At 40.9% G+C, this 17,393-nt stretch overlaps 2 protein-coding genes across 2 annotated transcripts; one reads left to right on the forward strand and one right to left on the reverse strand.

Annotated features, from left to right (window-relative positions):
• The first annotated feature begins 10,647 nt into the window (after positions 1-10,647).
• On the forward strand, positions 10,648-11,848 carry LOC149922389 (uncharacterized). The gene is made up of 2 exons (XM_090163893.1): positions 10,648-10,727; positions 10,805-11,848. Exon 2 carries the CDS (start codon positions 11,052-11,054, stop codon positions 11,619-11,621), a length of 570 nt encoding a protein of 189 aa, XP_090020019.1. The 5' UTR covers positions 10,648-10,727; positions 10,805-11,051; the 3' UTR covers positions 11,622-11,848.
• Positions 11,690-13,508, reverse strand: Pex12 (peroxisomal biogenesis factor 12). The gene is made up of 8 exons (XM_090163892.1): positions 13,357-13,508; positions 13,125-13,259; positions 12,961-13,069; positions 12,730-12,902; positions 12,457-12,665; positions 12,221-12,386; positions 12,023-12,099; positions 11,690-11,956 (listed from the first exon to the last, which is right to left on the reverse strand). The coding sequence occupies exons 2-8, from the start codon at positions 13,242-13,244 to the stop codon at positions 11,839-11,841; spliced, it is 972 nt and encodes a 323-aa protein (XP_090020018.1). The 5' UTR covers positions 13,245-13,259; positions 13,357-13,508; the 3' UTR covers positions 11,690-11,838.
• Between the last annotated feature and the right edge of the window lie 3,885 nt (positions 13,509-17,393).

A 17,393-nucleotide genomic window follows, 5' to 3' on the forward strand; every position in this document is an offset into this window, starting at 1 on the left:
GCTACTACGGCCAACACATTCGTCGAAATTCCGCGAGAAAGGATTTTCCCCCTATAAACTGTACTATAATGTGTAGGAGTTCAGCGCCACGCTCGGTGGTTATATTGTCCCCAATGTAAAAACTATACTAAAAATAATAATCCGCTAGGGGCGCTGACGTCATACACATCTTTTGCTCATAGGTTAACACAGAAACGTCAACGAATGAGATGGCCGCTGTAGCGCGAGAGATGCGCGAGAAATCAAAGTTGGCCGTGCTGGTTCAAAGGAGATTCACATCGTCAGTAAAATGACTTGGGAATGAGAGTTAGAGGGTAGCTTATGTATTATTTCCAACCTTTTCTCGAAGTGTGCTACGTCATCGATTATCGAAGTTATTGTTAACAAAGTTTGCCTCTTCTTCGCCGAGTGAAGCGATCGCGACGAGAGGAATACAACGGTTCGAGATAGAGCTAGCGATTTTGAAAGACTACAGCTCGTCTTCACGGAAAGAAGCGATAGCGACGCGATGAATACCACGCTTCGCGATATAAAAATAGATTTTGAACGATTTAAGAACTTCGAGTAAAGAAGCGATAGCGATGCGATGAATACAAAAAGTCGCCCTAGAAAAAGCGATTTTGAAACATAGATCTTTTTCGCCTTCAGAAGTGATCGCGATGCAAAGAAAAGCGCACTTCGCCATAGAAACGGAGATTTTAAAAAGCTTCTTCACAATTAATTTTTTTGAAGAATTTTTAATTTTGTGGGCTTTGCAATTCAATTCAAAACGAATCAATAGAGACTAATGACTCATAAGTCAAAGTGACTAGAACGCCAGTGGGGGATTTCACAAGACTTGTATCAAATGCTTAGATAACTAAGAAAATAAGCAACATAATACTCATAAATATGCCGCTAGGTCACGGCGGATAGTGCATTTTTTACAATGGAAAGCCACAAATGGACAAGGGTTAAGTTAAACCATTTTAATTTGATTTTAAAAAATGCGGTACTTCGTCACATACACTGAGAGAAATTTCTGTACTTTCTACAGAGTTTTTGTACAGTATTAATGTGTGCGAAATTTTTGCAGTACGTTTCTGTAAGCAAGTAAAACAGTTCAGTCATTTTATTTTTGTACAATATCCTTTTGTATATTTTAGTTACAGAACTGTTATTTGTACTAAGACCTGTAGAGATTACAGAACTATTTCTGTAATCCATGATCAACGATTTTGGCTGTTAAAATGACCAAATATGTTTATGTGTGGCACTGTAATTTTCACCAAAAACTGCAAAAATTACAGATATTGTCTTGTAATTTGCGCTACAATTATTTAATGTAAGTTTTACATGTATATCCGTATAGTTGTAATAAAAATATTTTATAGAAACGAAATTTTCTAAATTTCTGCGGTTATTACCATAAGCCTATGATAGCCACTCTCTTGCGACTGCGATAAAGCTCGGCTCCTATGGGTACGTTCAACAACTAGGAAACGGAGTCAACGGTGGCAGCGTTGGAGCGTTGAAAGTTGTTGAACGACTTTTAGAACTTCCGGTATTGACGTCACGATGCTCAACGGTTGAGGAAAAAACTCAACGCCTAGGGGAGACGTTGTAAGTACGTTGAGTGCGCTAAAAGGTCGTCTGCAGAAGCGTCTGATCAATTTTGCCAACCTAACGCTACTCTTTTGTTAAACCGGGATTTTGAATATATCATCTTCTATTTCATCGTCATTAACGAAAATTATAGAGGCAAGCTTCCTTTTCCTTTCCATGACTTTTGAATACGACGCCCAAAAAAATTCAACAATCCAACGCATCCCCCGTTCAACAAATAAATTCTCAACGCTGAAGCGTTGAATTTATTTTGCCGTTCAACAACTGATGACGTCACGATACCCACCGTTGAAGCGTTGAGTTTTTTTTAAGATTACGTTGAATGAACGTTACCTAGTTGTTGAACGTACCCTATCTGTCGTTTCAAAGGAATCCAGCACCTGGCTGAACGCGCTTCCTTCTCCGTCTCTGGGTACTCATCTCGACGATGATTCTTTTAGAATCGCCATCGGTCTTCGCTTGGGTGCCCATATCTGCGTTCCGCGCATCTGCAACTGTGGTGCCCATGTCGACTAGTTCAACCCCTAAAACTTCGACGGAGTCAGACGAGCTTCTACCTATAATTGAGTTGGGAATATTAATCTAGAGATCCATCAAATCTGCTCCCCGCGAAACGAGGTTTAAAAATTACGAATGTACGGTCTGCTCTAAAATGACGAAAAAAGTTAGACAACTTTATCATTCAACCCGTGGCGCCATCCCCTTTTAATATGATTAATACATGATTTTTTAAGAGATAGATGGCCACACGTGTAGAATGACAAAGCTTTGTCGTCATTTTAGCAAAGAGTATGGAGGAAATAGAGATAAAACAACCGTTAGAGGTCCGCCACGAAACGTTCACCACCGAGGGGGTTGACAAAGGGGAAAAACATCTGTAAACCGATCTTCAAAATAGCTACCGCAGCGCCATTTCGGGATTCTTCGTAATCGAAAAGGCACAAATTTAATTGCAACAATTGCGCCAAAGATAATTCTTCGATAGCGCTTGGTCTTTTCTTAGAGTACCTTTTCAATTTGAAATTGAATTTAGATAATAAATATGGCAAAGTTAAATCTACCAAAAGTTTCAAAACGAAAAGCAGGACAAGACAATGGCGCTGCGGTAGCTATTTTGAAGTTCGGTTTACAGAGGTTTTCCCCATTGTCAAACCCCGGTGGTGAACGTTTCATTGCGGACCTCTCCCGGTTGATTTATCTCTATTTCCTCCCAGTGCCCCCGCCAGCAGTAGGCACAAGTAGGCACGTGCCTATATTACAAAAATTTTAGGCCTATTTTAGGGGCCTCTAAAAGCTTAAAAAAATTACCTCTGGGGCCTCCAAATATTTTTAAATTGTATTTATTTTTTAAAATTGGTCATCTAGCCCCCTAAAAAAAGAACTCCCATTCAATTCCAATTTCCAAGAGTCCTAAATGGCCCTAACAAAACGTTCTCTTTTGAACCACCTATACTCGAAATCAATATTACTTGAGTACACAACCAAAGGCAGCGAACTCTGTGGTTTCTGCTTTTGGTAGTGTACTCTGTTAACATTGATATAGAGTATATGACAAAAGACTGGCCCGGGATGGGGAAGTCCGTCGTGCAAGGAAAGCAGCAAAAAAAAACCACCTGTTCGCCTCAGTGATAACTTAGCTCCAACCAACACAATAAACATAAGCTTAGTTTCTAGGAATTCTACAAAAGGGGGCATAAAGTGAGAAACTGGATTTCTTTAATACGACTTAAGCCGTTGCAACGCTTAAACGAAGGGAAATCCCCGCGGAGCTGAAGTCGAAGCGAAAAGCATCGTACCAGTCACTACTTTGAATAGAGAGCGTCCTTTGGATTAGGGTTTTTTCTTTTTTACACTTTGTCCCTTTTGCGAAATCACGTGATATCAGTGACCACTGATCGTAGAGAAAGGACCTAGACCTTCGGTGGTCGGACTTGTCCTAGATAACGCGCGTTTCTTCATTTCGTTTTCTGCTCCTGAACAAACAGGTAGTTCTCAATTTCGATTCTCTCCCAGTCAAATTTTTTCAAAGTCTCTTCCGAGACTAACTTTGCCAAACAGCCTTTTTAAAAGCTATTTAGTTGTTTTAAGCTAATTTTTAAACAGCCTTTTTCAAGGCTAATTAGCTATTCTAGCTAAATTATTCAAAAAGCCTTTTTCAAGGCTAATTAGCTATTCTAGCTAAATTATTCAAAAAGCCTTTTTCAAGGCTAATTAGCTATTCTAGCTAAATTATTCAAAAAGCCTTTTTCAAGGTTAATTAGCTATTCTAGCTAAATTATTCAAAAAGCCTTTTTCAAGGCTAATTAGCTATTCTAGCTAAATTATTCAAAAAGCCTTTTTCAAGGCTAATTAGCTATTCTAGAAAAAATATTCAAACAGCTTTTTCCAGGCCTACAAAATGTACTTAGACTACATGGAATCCAAATCTCGTGGATCAATAGCTTGCCAGGTTAACGGCCACCATAGACTAGACGTTATTGGAAACAGAGAGGTCCTATCAACACACGTGAAAGTGATTATTTTATGTGCCCAACAAGATTTAGCACTTCAGGGGAACACTTACACATCCGCCGACAATATTGGGAATAGGGGAAACTTTATTGCAATATTAGATCTTTTAAAAAGAAAATGTCCTGATTTAAAAGCCAAGTGCGATAATATGCCGAATAATGCCAAATATTTGCACAGCACCATACAAAACGAAATAATTGGCATTTGTGCAAGTTTAGTGAGAAAATTTATTGTTCAAGAGGTCAACGAATCCGGTGGATTCTACTCTGTAATAGCTGAGGAAACACGAGACAACGCGGGAGTAGAGCAGTTAAGTCTTTGTATTCGATATACTAAAGCAGAAATAGGTGTCGTAGAACGATTTATAGGGTTCACAGATTTACACAAGTTTGATTCTGAGAGTATCAGCTTGGCAATTATAAATCTTTTAAAAGAGGGTGGTTTCAAACTAGAGAATTGTGTTGCACAGACTTATGATGGAGCTAGTGTAATGAGTGGACACGTAAAAGAAGTAAGGGTTAAAGTAGAAGAAGCAGTAGGTGGCCATTGTCCGTACGTTCATTGCTAAATTTAGTTTTAGTTGACTGTTGCTCCAAAATATCGACCGTTAGGGAATTACTTGGTTTGGTTCAAGCCATTTACAAATTTCAAAGCAATTCGGTTATTAGAAGTGAATATTTTGAAAACTCTCAAAAAGATCTAGGGTACGACATACTAAAAATGCCACAAAGCTGCGACACTCGATGGTGGAGCAAAAAAAAAAGGGATTCACTATTTTAGAAATAGACTCGATTCCGTAGTTTTAACTTTAGAGAATGTGATTGAAAACGGAAAACCCGACGAGGCTGCTGAGTGTCGTGGGTATATATCCCAATTACATAACTTTAACCACTTAATATTAGTCGTTGCATTAGACGAAGTATTAGGCGTAACAAATTCCCTGTTGGAATATTTACAAATTTCCAAAGTTATTTTTACGGAAGCCGTTGCCATTTGCCAAGCTACTGTCAAGACCTTAGAAGATTGTAGAAACTCTGAACGCTTTGATTCTATTTTGGAAGAAGCTACTAAATTCGCGGAATAGTCTTTATTTGCAGTACCTGACCGTAACAGCGAACCATTAGCTTTACGTAAACGTAAAATTATCCCTAACAGGAGATTAAAACATAGTGTGGTAACAATTACAACGGGGACCAGGGAAACTGAAGCAAAAACCATAATAGACCAGATGAGGTCCACCTATTTCGAATTAATAGACAATTTATTTCTGAAATGAAAATCCGGCTATTAGAAAACTCTGGTCTATATAATGGTATCATGGCGTCTGACCCTAACTCTGAGAACTTCCTAAACGAAATCGATATCCTAACACATTGTAACACATATGATAGGTTTCATTTCGACCTTGATTCCTTAAAAAGTCAAATTAAAATTGCGAGAAATCTAATTATCCCCAAAAAATTTAACAGCGTAAGTGACTGCTTCCACTATTTAATGCCCATGGAAGATGGCGTCCCTGACCTTGTTAAGTACTACAAGGTTGTTCAATGCACTCCTGTCGCAAACACCATCTCAGAAAGAAGTTTCAGTTCCCTAAAAAGAATAGAAACACGTCTTCGAACAACTATGGGATAATTTAGACTTTCAAATCTGGCTACGTTGTCCATTAATCGGGATTTGTCGAATTGTTTAAAAGAAAACCCGAATTTAGTGGTTGACGAATTTGGTAAAAGCTCTAATCGAAGAGTATCATTCTTTGATTAAATTGCGAGGGCAGAAAATTTTATCTTTCCTAAGAAAACGTTTAAATTAACATAATTAGTGTCATAATTTTAAAATTTAACTATAGTCAAGAAAATTCTTTAAAATCGGACATTTCAAAATTAAAATATATAGATAGGGGGGTCTTTAAATCAGACCGGGCCTGTGTGTTAAAAATTCCTGGCGGGGGTACTGAATCCTATAATGCCAATAAGGATCCAAAGCAGCTAGGTCTACTCCCATACTACCCAGAGATACCTGGCTAGAATTACCCGGCACTCCGTTTGCTGCTAAACTCACCGCGCCACCAGTAACAGGGGGTGCTCGCCCAACCTGTCCTAAAGTTCCCCCGTAAGCCAGAGTTGGCTCTAGGGATTCTAAAGCGGTGGGCGGGGGCGATAAATGGTTGGCGCGAGAAGGTAAGATTGAATAATCTTGGCCTACTGCGACAACTCTTTCAGGGTGGCGAATGCCTTCCCCTTAAGTGATGACGGTATGTCGGGTGACAATGCCGTAACACTCGAGCTACCTTATCAGCCTCGGTGGCGGTTCCCCCAATACGCCGGTAGTATTCAGCTATACAGTGAATATACTGCGTCAGGGGTTCATCCGCACCTTGAGTTCGGGTATCCAACTCAATTTGGATACGCCTGGCATAATCGGTGGCGAAATATTCGTGGCGAAATGCCTGACGAAAAACGTTCAAGGAGGGAAACACTCCCTGAAACGACCACCGAAGTGCAGCGGGTCCCCGCATGCACGACGGTAGTACCTGCAAGAGGACATCCCCTTCGCTGTACCCCGTAACCGCCTGATACCGGTCGAGAGCCTCCAGGAATTCCAACGGAGACTTCTCGTCGGCCGGACCCATGTAGATCGGGGCTTCTACATTTAACTTAACCCTCGGGATTTGGGCAGCGCGTGCTCCCGCATCCCGGCTGGTCGCAAAACCGTCCAAGGCCTCGCGCAAAGCACGAGCCATGACTTGCGCCATATCCTCCTGGGCTGGGTTTCCAGCACCAGTACCCCCTTCAGTTCCCAAAATCATTCCGGACCTGGTTTTAATGTTTAAGACCTAAACCGCGACTCTAAAATCCCTAGAGCTGCCTAACTAAAAAATACACTTACACTAAAAATTTAACTAACCCATACCCAAAAATTACACTTAAAAATTAAAATTAACTAAACTCTCGTACATTCCACAACTCAGGCCCCACGTTGGATGCCATTTGTGAAGCCTGGAAATTGTCGGCTTATATTTAAACCATGTACGAGAGGTAAACTATAAAATACTCTTTATTAATAATATATATATATATTTACCAAATATTACAAAGCATGGCAACTATTAATAACTATCTTTAGAAGAGAGAATAGTAAAGATTCGACTGGTTAGGTCGGAGTCCGGAACCAAGAGCGAGCTAGTCCATATGGTCCATTGTCCCGACGTCCCTTATATAGCGGGCCCCTCGAATGACGCTACCGGTCGGTCTCCAAACTAATTGGCTGGAGAAGAAAGCCCGCCAAGAAATATTTGCAGTCTCACTGTGGTGCAATAGTAAGCGTCACCGGTAACTTTACCCCGCTCTTAACCCTTCGGGTCAGAGGTCGCCACTTTCGGAGAATTACAAAGGTGGACGACGCGAGCGAGGATGAGTCATCCCTACCTTCCCCAGCAGCGTTGGCCCAAAACAACGAGATAACTCTCAGAAGTAAAGGGAAATACTGTTAGGGACAGAGCCTACATTTGTAGATGCAAATGCGGGCTTTACAAATTAGATTTTTTTTTGCTCGTTATGAGCCATTGTGACGGGTGGGACAATACAGTCCGCTCGTCCACTTGATTAATCAGGTGCGAGATATGTGTTACGGCCACGCCAACGGGGGGATACTTGGGGATAGGGTTGGGACACCCGTGGCGGAAGTATGACAACCACCCGTTGGGGGATTAGTGGTCGTCCTCACACGGCCTTCCACAAACTCTGCCTCCCGGACGCCTGGGATTACAGGAGTGAGCCACTACTCCCGGCAAATTAGATTAATTAAAATTTCACCAAAACATCTTTAGTAGACGATTTGTTTTCAGTTTCAACCCGCGATTTGCATTGAACCCAATCGAGCCACTAAAAAAATAGTTACAGTTATTTATTCAACCACGGCCAACTTTGATCACGCGCTGTTCAAACGAGAGATGCGTGAGAGATCAAAGTTGGCCGTGGTTCAACTCCAAAATCCTCCTGAAAATAAAACTTTAAATTAGGATTAATCTTAGTTTCTACTAGCGCGCGTCATAATGTATTTTTAAAACTTTTACACGTCTCAAACGGTCCGAAAGTTGAGTGACGCGCGATAAAATATTCTTCCTGGTTTGGAAAAACAGCGCTATCTGCTTAAATACTTGTCAACTCAGTGGCGTAGCCAGAAATTCGTCAAGGGGGGGGGGGTCGAAGTATGTGAATGTTAAGAGTGGGGAAGAGAAGGGGTGGAAATTTAGTACAGTCAAAGGTAGGCCCAAGGGGGGTCTGAACCCGGAACCACCCCTTGTCTACGCCACTTTGTCAACAAGCATTGTAAATGTAGAGGGGGCTTGAAATAGCAAACGACTTTTCAATTTTAATGTTTTAGGTTGAATCTTACTGTTGCTGCGGTACAGAAATAACTGGGAGTCTGGGATTGAGCATTTTACTTTCCTACATTCAATTTTAAATTTAATTTAAATCAGGCGACGACCCGTTTTGCCAAAATTAAAACTACAGGTGCTTGAGACAATATTAGTGGAGCGGTGGGGAGAAATCGTGGTACAGATATAAATACTGTACATGTATTTCTCGCTATATAACACACAAATTTTGAGTGGGCTCCTAGAGCTGAGCGATTGGCGGTACCATATAAAGAAAAGATTATGAATAATCAGCTAGGCCTTAATTCTGGTAGCTGGGTTATACTTTATAGGAGGGGGTGGAAAGCGCTTCATGCCACGCAAGCGAACAGATCCCTACACTTACTATTACCGGTAACATCAAAAAGATTTTATAGAATAGGGAAACCGAAGAACTCGGATAGATACTTGTTTAACGAGTGAGGTTCAACCGAGGGGTAGTCACTCGTAAATATTTTGTACACTTGATTACTGATTTTCGTAAAATAATCGGTGATTACCAATGATTGCTCAGAATTTTTCGGTGATTTCCAGTGATTACTCACAGTTTTTCGCGTGATTACCTATGATTTGTACACCTGTTTACTTTAGTGACTACCCCCTCGCAGTGGCGGATACATATGGGAGGGGGGGGGTGGCACTTCAGCTTCCACCCATCAAGTTGTATTGCTATTTAAATTTATAGTAACTTACGGGATAATTTCCTAAATCATTTGTCAGAAATCTTTTGATTAACTAGTTCACATCGGCCACATCATATTTCAAAACTACCGCCCAAAAATGGTGCTTTATGTCGTACCCCCAAAATGTAATTCTTCTTGGAAACCCTACATTTATTAGGAGTTTTACCTCTGCCGTAAAATTGTCAGCTGCAGTTGGGGTTATGAGTAGAGTCAGAAAACCATAACTCCAACTCCACAATTTTAGTGCCATATGTAGTTGGAAAAATGAGCAGTTGGAGAAATGAACAGTTGGAGAAATGCGCAGTTGGAGAAATTAGCACCCACCGTTATTTCCAAGGCTGGGTTTTGGGGAGTTCTTTCATAATACAACGAGCATTACGAATCCAAGCACCCATTTATAAAATTTCTCGTTTATGGTCTTTCGATACAACAGACTACCAAGCGGGTTTCAAACATATATAAACGCTAGAAAAACGTTTTGAATGGGTACCTAATTTTGCAGCCCTTTTGTTCAAAATTGTTTTATAGTTATACCATATGTAACATAATTGATCATAAGTATGCCACTAGCTCTATTTCTTCACTAACGGTTTGTTTCACAAATATTGCGTCATCCGTACCCTACGTAATATTTGACGTCATCGAATCTCAAATGCCGATAATGCCGTCGCCCAATTAGTTCTACGTCTGATAAACCAACGGCCATTATTTTAGTAAACAAACCGGTTTGAACAACCAAGGCTTAGGAGCTAAAATGAACTACAATATATTGTCAAGTTCTGTTAATGTAATTAATTTGCAAATTAATGAAGTTCTCGGAGACTCACGTTCTAAAATAAATTTGCATTGTCAAATAATAGAAGCAGTTTTATTGGAAAAATAGTTGAATTTCAGGTTTAGCAACTTTAGCTTTTCTGGCGCATCTACAAGATTGGAGTCTTTGCAAATTCTTTTGAGCCTAGGCCTAACTCTTCTAGGCTTGATATGGGTTTTAATAACGCTGGTGGAATATTCCACTTCGACGACTTTTTCCATTTTCGGAAAACGATCACATATTGATCATTTTCCCCAACCTTTTATTTTTCTAAATTACTCATTATTTAACTTCATCCGCACAAACCGAGCGAGTTTATAAATTTCAATAAAGCTACATTGGGCTGACTAAAATTCCGACGCAAAAAATTCCTTCTCAATTTAGAGGTTTTCCATTGGCTTAAATAAATATGTTAGTAGCCAATAGTGGGACTCCCAAAATTACTAGGATGAATAAAATTGTTAAAATCTAACGTAGTCCGCCTTTTTACTGGTTCGTGGTGAAACAAACCGTTATACCCTATTCAGACGAGGCTAATAAAACTGGGTTCAGTAAACCAAAGTTAAATTTTTATAGCACATTTCAGTATAGCTAAATAAGCTCTGGTTTCAAAAACGGGATCTAAAGTTCTAAACCCGGGTTTATAAGCCTCGTCTGTAAAGAATATAAGTGAAGATTTTTGAATGGAATAAAGGTACAGTGGCATACTTATGAGTAATTATGTTACATATGGTTATACACCACTAAAACCCTTTTGAAATTCATGCCCAGAAAAAATTGGCCGTACACTGGTCGAAGCAGCACGGACTAATTATCAAGTTACTTCAAGTATACGCCTATGACCTTTCACCAACATTACTTCGCAGCGAAGGGAGCTGAAGCTTGGATTAAGGGATAGAGCGAAATCATTTGCGAATGCGACCCTTCTCCAGTCTAAAGAAAATCACGTGCCGATGACATTTCGGTACAACGGAAATTAATTTGGCGTAGAGAAAAAAAAGTTTCCTTTCTTTCGGCAATGGAATCAAAAGGGGCTAACGTTGAATTAAAATCGGACGCAGAAGCGAGTTCACATAGCGAATCCAGCCATTCTCTAGATGAAAATCTCAGCGCCAGTAATTTTCATCTAAGCCTTGGTGATGTCATTGGGGATTTCCCCAATGGGGAAATACCAGTTTCTATCAACCAAGCTGCAACAGAAGAGGAAAGTTTTGCAAATAAATTTGATTTGGAAAACGAACAATTGAATATTGATGAGGATGATGATGATGGGGAAGAATCTAATAGTGTTGCACATTTCAACTACGATATAGATCCCAGTTCTATTTTCCTACAATCACATACCCCAGAACCAGAAACTACCCTAGAATGTTCATCATATATTAAAGATAAGGACATAAACTCTGAAAATGAATCAAAGCGCATGGGAAAAATTAAAGATACAGACATACCCCGACATATAAAACGGAAAAGCAAATATAAAAAATCATCTCTAGCTCTTAGCATGTTAACCAAGTTGAAAATAGAAAAAACTTCTTATCGGAGAGCTCTCTTGTTCTACTTGATCAAGAAACATTTATCGAAATAACCCATTATATACGAACTGTTTAAAGAAATCAGATTATGAAAAAATTCATTATAAAAAATACTTAAGTGTTAGTGATTTTTTAAAAGGTTTCTGTAAAAGTTCTTTTATTATAAAATATATTAGAATTTTTAAAACATACACATATAGCGAATCTTACTTTATCATATTTTTATATCGCTCAAATTTAATAACGTTTATTTATAATCCATTGTGATATTTAGTCTGAAGGAGGGTATAGTTTCACTAACTGAGATAATGTGGCTGGATATCCAGTAACGGGACAACGTTTATTAATACTTATACTTTGATGGATACACCTGTAACAAAATACAATCCTATTTGGAAAGATTGATTTTTCAATAAAGGATGTGATTTATATTTTTTTTATTTTTCTAACTCACCCACTAATAGTTAGGAGAGTGAGATTTTGTAATTTTCTATCACAAATGGGACAAGTTCCGGATTTCAAAGATACACCCTAGAATAATAAATTAAAGTGTTATTTTAATTTGTTGATGGATAAGACATGGACCAATTATTAGCTTTGCTTAGTACTATTAGCAAAGCTTTTAATTAGTCCATGGATAAGAAAATATTACTTTTTTGGGTGCGTTGGGGATAGGTAAGGAACCCAAATTTCTGGGCAGAGATTCTTGGGCGTACCACCACTCCAAAAACTGGAGGAAAAACGCCCCAACTGAAATCCCTGTGGTTAATACTGAGGCTAATTTACCAAAAGACTGAAGAAATAAAGTAGTTGCGTTCCTTTAATTGAACAAAAGAAGAAAATTGTAAATTTACAGATAAAATAAGATGTGATAAATTTAATATTTACCAATTTGTACGAGTTTCTTTTTCATTCAATTTAAAATTATCTAAATCTGATGGGGTTAGAGTCCTAAGTTGACAACCAGCCAGTTTAAGTAGTGGGGAATGGCACTTAGCTTGACCAACTGCAAACCTAAATTGGTAAGTTGCAGCTAAAAATTGACCCATAAATAAAATGATGCGGTAATATTTTAACCAAATTGTTTTCATTGTATCCTATATAAAATATTATTTGTCAATTACGTCATATTTTAACAAATATATTCAACATATATCTTACATCGTTGTGGCTTTCTTTAAGTTTTTCATATTTTTCATTGGCTTTTTTAATTACGTAAGGGAAAGCTACCAATAGGGCAATTGATTTTAGCAAAGTACTCGTAGGTAGGTGAACTGGGTTTTCTTTAGATGTGGTTCTTTTAAGACCATAAAAATTCTCAGAAAATGAAGCATCTACAATTTTTAATATTATTTATATAAATCCGAATTATGCAGTAGTCTTTATACTCACTGTACTTAATTAAGTGATAGCTTTGAACAATTAGATCTAGCGCAGCATATATCTCATCAGATAAACGGTTAATGATCCCGTATCTTTCTGGGCTATTTTCACCTAACACCTACAAACATGAAGGTATTTCAAACTCAATTTAATTATGGTATATGTGGAATTACTTTAGTAAAATGCGTAAAAGCTGCTCTTAAACCATTTGCAAGCCCATCGCAGGCCAAGACTTCAAAAATTGAAGGTTGTTCACCCAACGGGAGGCTGAGATGAGCACCAAATTCTGCCATACTTTATGTTTTCGTCTTTTTGTTCAAAAGAATGGCGTTATTATAAATATTAAGAAGTGTTTAAGGAAAGTTTAGAAGACCGTGTTAGGACTTTAAAAGGAAATCATCATACCCGACTTAATAAGCAGACTATACTTGTGACGACGGCGTCGGGGTGATTGTGGCCTCATTATTTCTGAAAAGCCCGAATGGTGGGGAGCCAAATAGTGGTTGTCATCATCTGTATGTCGGCCACGGGCGAGTTGATGTGGCGTATCCTTTAGATAGGTCTAGTAAGTCACATTTATACTTATTTATTCAGTAAAGATAGGTCACTAAGCTAGCGTAAGCTTATATGTGGCCGTACAGTGTATCACAATGGATATGGTTACAGGGTATTAATTTGAACAACAAAAACTTACAGAATAGAAATTAAAAGGATTATGCGGTACGACGAGTTAAAAGGGTCATTCGAGACTAGAGTAAAACAGAAAGCACAGATTAGAGCTTAAATAATAATATAATGGGGAAAACGTAAAAAAAGGGAGGTAATATAATATAATCTAGTTGGTCAGGTTTAGGTCGTACAATCTCGCGAACAGAGTGTCGGAGAGCATAACGAGTGTCACAAGAGAGAACATCAGCAGTGCTGGTAGAGAATTCCACAGATCAATTGTTCGGTGGGAGAAATCCATTGGCGCCGGGATGTTCTAGTCCTAGGTTTAAAGATTTTAGCGTCGTGCCCCCGGGTTTGACGTAGGGAGTTAAATCGAAAGAAGGAGTTTGGACCAACTAATGAGGCACCATGCCACAGACTCCAAAATTGTACGATATCGTTCACGACATGTCTAAGTTTGGGGGAGTCGAGATGGAGTGCAGCGTCGCGGTCATCTGGTGATAATTGTTCGAGGCCGCGAGTCAGTTTGGTAAATCAATTGTGCGTTTTTCTAAAGACCTTTTCACACGAGCCAACTTTTCAAATCAAAATGCTGAGTCAGCAAAAATGGATCAGTGATCCATTTTTTTCTCGCGTACTTTTTTGGTGGATCAACTCATCGAACTTTTATTCACACGAACCAACTAGTTTACTCAACTCAAAGTTGACTCATCTAGTTGGATCAAAAAGTTGGCTCGTGTGAATAGACCTTAAGGCTATCTTGGTCGCCAAGTAGAGAAGGCCTCCACACTTCTGAGGTGAAGCTTATATGGGGAAGAACCAGCGACGTATATATACTGCGAATAAGTCGTGGGGACCGAAATAAGAAGTTCCGTCTGGTGAGGCCCGTGAGGGAATTGTTCTTTTTTACAACCTTGGAAGTATGGTAGCTATAGTTCAGGATAGTGTCCGTCCAGATACCTAGGTCCCGAACAGGAGAGTCAGCCTTTGAAAACGCGATACCATTTAGTGTAAAGGTGGTGGAGGGATTGTGTTTACCGAGATAGAGCACGCAACTCTTCTGGATGTTAAATAGTATGTGATGGTTAATAAGGTCTTCTTGGAGGAGAAGGTCATCTTGAGCCAAATCCGCCGGATGGGCTACTTTGGAGTCATCCGCAAAGAGGTACATACGAGAGTGCGCAACAACATCGGGTAAAGAATTGATAAAAATTGAGAAAATAATTGGTCCTAGGACACTCCCTTACAGATCGCGTCCGACCTGTATAGATATGTGACTGTGCTCAGTGCCGGATTAGCCATCTAGCAGAAGTAGCAAATGCTACGGGCCCGCTCTAGGCTAGGGGCAGTGGTGGACTGGGTCTAATAATATTGGTTGCCAGGAGACAAAGTGCACTAGCCTTAACAACTATAAAGCTATCATGTTTAAGGGGGCCCACTTCATGAACGGTCCATGGGGCCCACTTGCCACCGGGCAGGTTCACTCTATGGCCAGTCCGCCACTGGCTATAGGCCCCCGCCGCTCAGCGCCTAAGGAAGAAAATTTACAGCGAAGCCAAAAATTTAGAATTTAAAACAAAAATATTAAAAAATCTAGAGATTATACTAGTCTATACAAAACATTATGCACGAGTCCAGCGGCATCGTCGTGTAACTACTAACGAGGTAATAACCATAAGGTAGACTGCCGTGGACGGTTTTGCACCGGGGTACCAGCGACCACCTCCCTATCTTCATAGGCGTTTCCCCACTGGCTCCTCCCCGTCAAGCTGGGCCTGACTTCTGGAAGTATAGGGGGGCCGACTGGAAGCTATTTCGTATAAAGCTGGATAATTCTCTTGGCAACGCCCCGTTGACTGTGCAGTCGGCAGAAGAACTCCTTTTCCAAGCGGCCAGGGACTCCATCCCTATGTCAATGGGAAGTGGAGGGTCAACTCCTAGACAGCCTCCGTGGTGGGACAAAAACTGCTCAGACAAAGCCAAGGCAGTCCAACGGGCTCGTCGCAAGGCACAGCAATCAGGTCTGTTGCTGGACCAGGTCACCTACAAGAAGGAAAGGGCACTTTACAGAAAGCTCATCCGAGAAATGAAGCACAACAGCTGGAGGGCCTACTGCGACCATAGAAATCTCATAGGTAACTAGAATGCTGCCGTGTAACTGGCAAATGGACCAAACGCCTATTATTTTCCTCCTTGGCGGAACCACTCTACTGCCTCTCATTGGCTGAAGGCTCAAAACGAACTGGCGACAAGCTCGGCCGTAGGCGGCAGCATTCTAGTTACCTATGAGATTTCTATGACTGCGACAGGCTTCATGCGCATACACCGCTGACTCAAGTCTGGTCCCATGTCCGGTGGTTCAAGACTGGCAGTCATCCCAGGAAACTTCTAACGTTAAACAACGCAGATGAAGTAGTCACGGATCAGCAGAAGGTTCCGGAGTGTCTGGCTATTTCAGCCGACGCCGATATCCTTCCCAACCGGTCCTTAGGCCGGATCAGGTTTATGTTCCAGAACTACTTTTGGCGAACCCTCCCACCCGTTACAACGCTCCTTTTTCCGAAATGGAACTTTACAGCGTCATCTCAGGATTACACAACACTTCCCCGGGAGTGGACAACGTGTCGAATTTAATAATCAAAACCACCACTCCTGCGTTCCGTAGGGCACTCTTGACTCTCTATAACGATTTTTGGGAAGTGGGAATCATGCCCTCGAGGTGGAAACAAGCCATTTTGCATCCAATCTTGAAACCGAGCCAGTCTCCTACCGATGCGACCTCTTACAGGGATATCACTCTGCTCCCGAACCTGGGGAAGATTTATGAAAAACTGGTTCTTGTCCGGCTGGTTTGGTTCTTGGAGACTAACCAAGTTCTTCCACAGGAACAAATTAATCCGGCTTCCGGAAGGGCCGTCGAGCAACAGACAACGTAATCAGGCTTGTTACGGAGGCTCAATGCGCCAAGGCCACAGGTCAGCATTTTCTTGCGGTTTTCCTAGACCTTAAGGACGCTTTCGGGAGCGTTCATCACAAAGTGCTTTTATATAAACTCCAAAGCTACGGCCTCAAGGGCAACCTCCTCCGTTGGGTGGCAAGTTTCCTGGAGAACCGGACGTCCCAAGTCAGAGTTAATGGAGAGCTATCGTCGCCTTTTATTGTTACGAGAGGCGTTCCCCAGGGAAGCTCTATCAGTCCAATCCTCTTTAGCGTCATGCTGGACGGGATCCCCCGGCTTTGTCCTAAAGCGATTTGCCAAGGGGAACACGCAGACGATATTGCAGCCTGGATTGGTGGTCGGAGTCTTCGCATTCTGTACGAGACTATGCAAGTCGCTCTGGATAATATTTCAGCCTACGGAGTCACATGGGGCCTCAACTTCCAGCCGCTCAAATGCCAGTACATGGCCATCTCCAAAGTGAAACAGATCCCACTAGGTCTCACTCTCAACCTAGGAAGCACCCTGCATGCGTGCCCTCCTACAGGTACTTAGGGGGAGTAATCGATGATGGCCTTTCCTGGAAACCACATACCGAGTCCCTCATTTCGTCTTCGATGAAGCGTTTAAACCTCTTGCGGGCAGTCTCAGCGACTACTTGGGGGGGGGGGGGGGCGGAGCGTTCTACGGCTTCTCTACACCCACCTAATCCGCTCTCGATCATAGAAATCTCATAGGTAACTAGAATGCTGCCGTGTAACTGGCAAATGGGCCAAACGCCGTGGCAGACGATAGCCAGATCTCAGCCAATCAGAGCTCAAAGAGTGGTTCTGCC

Source organism: Leiobunum rupestre, chromosome 11 (assembly GCF_980474605.1).
Source record: "Leiobunum rupestre chromosome 11, qqLeiRupe1.1.hap1, whole genome shotgun sequence".
NCBI lineage: Eukaryota > Metazoa > Arthropoda > Arachnida > Opiliones > Sclerosomatidae > Leiobunum > Leiobunum rupestre.

Bases quoted from the DNA above. Each gene is read 5' to 3' on its own strand.
- LOC149922389 (XM_090163893.1), top strand. From the start codon at position 11,052: ATGGAATCAAAAGGGGCTAACGTTGAATTAAAATCGGACGCAGAAGCG.
- Pex12 (XM_090163892.1), bottom strand. From the start codon at position 13,244: ATGGCAGAATTTGGTGCTCATCTCAGCCTCCCGTTGGGTGAACAACCT. The intron at 12,666-12,729 runs GTAAGATATATG...TATTTTATATAG, and splicing joins TTAAAGAAAGCCACAACGAT to GATACAATGAAAACAATTTG. The intron at 12,100-12,220 runs GTAATATTTTCT...TTATTATTCTAG, and splicing joins TCCCCAACGCACCCAAAAAA to GGTGTATCTTTGAAATCCGG.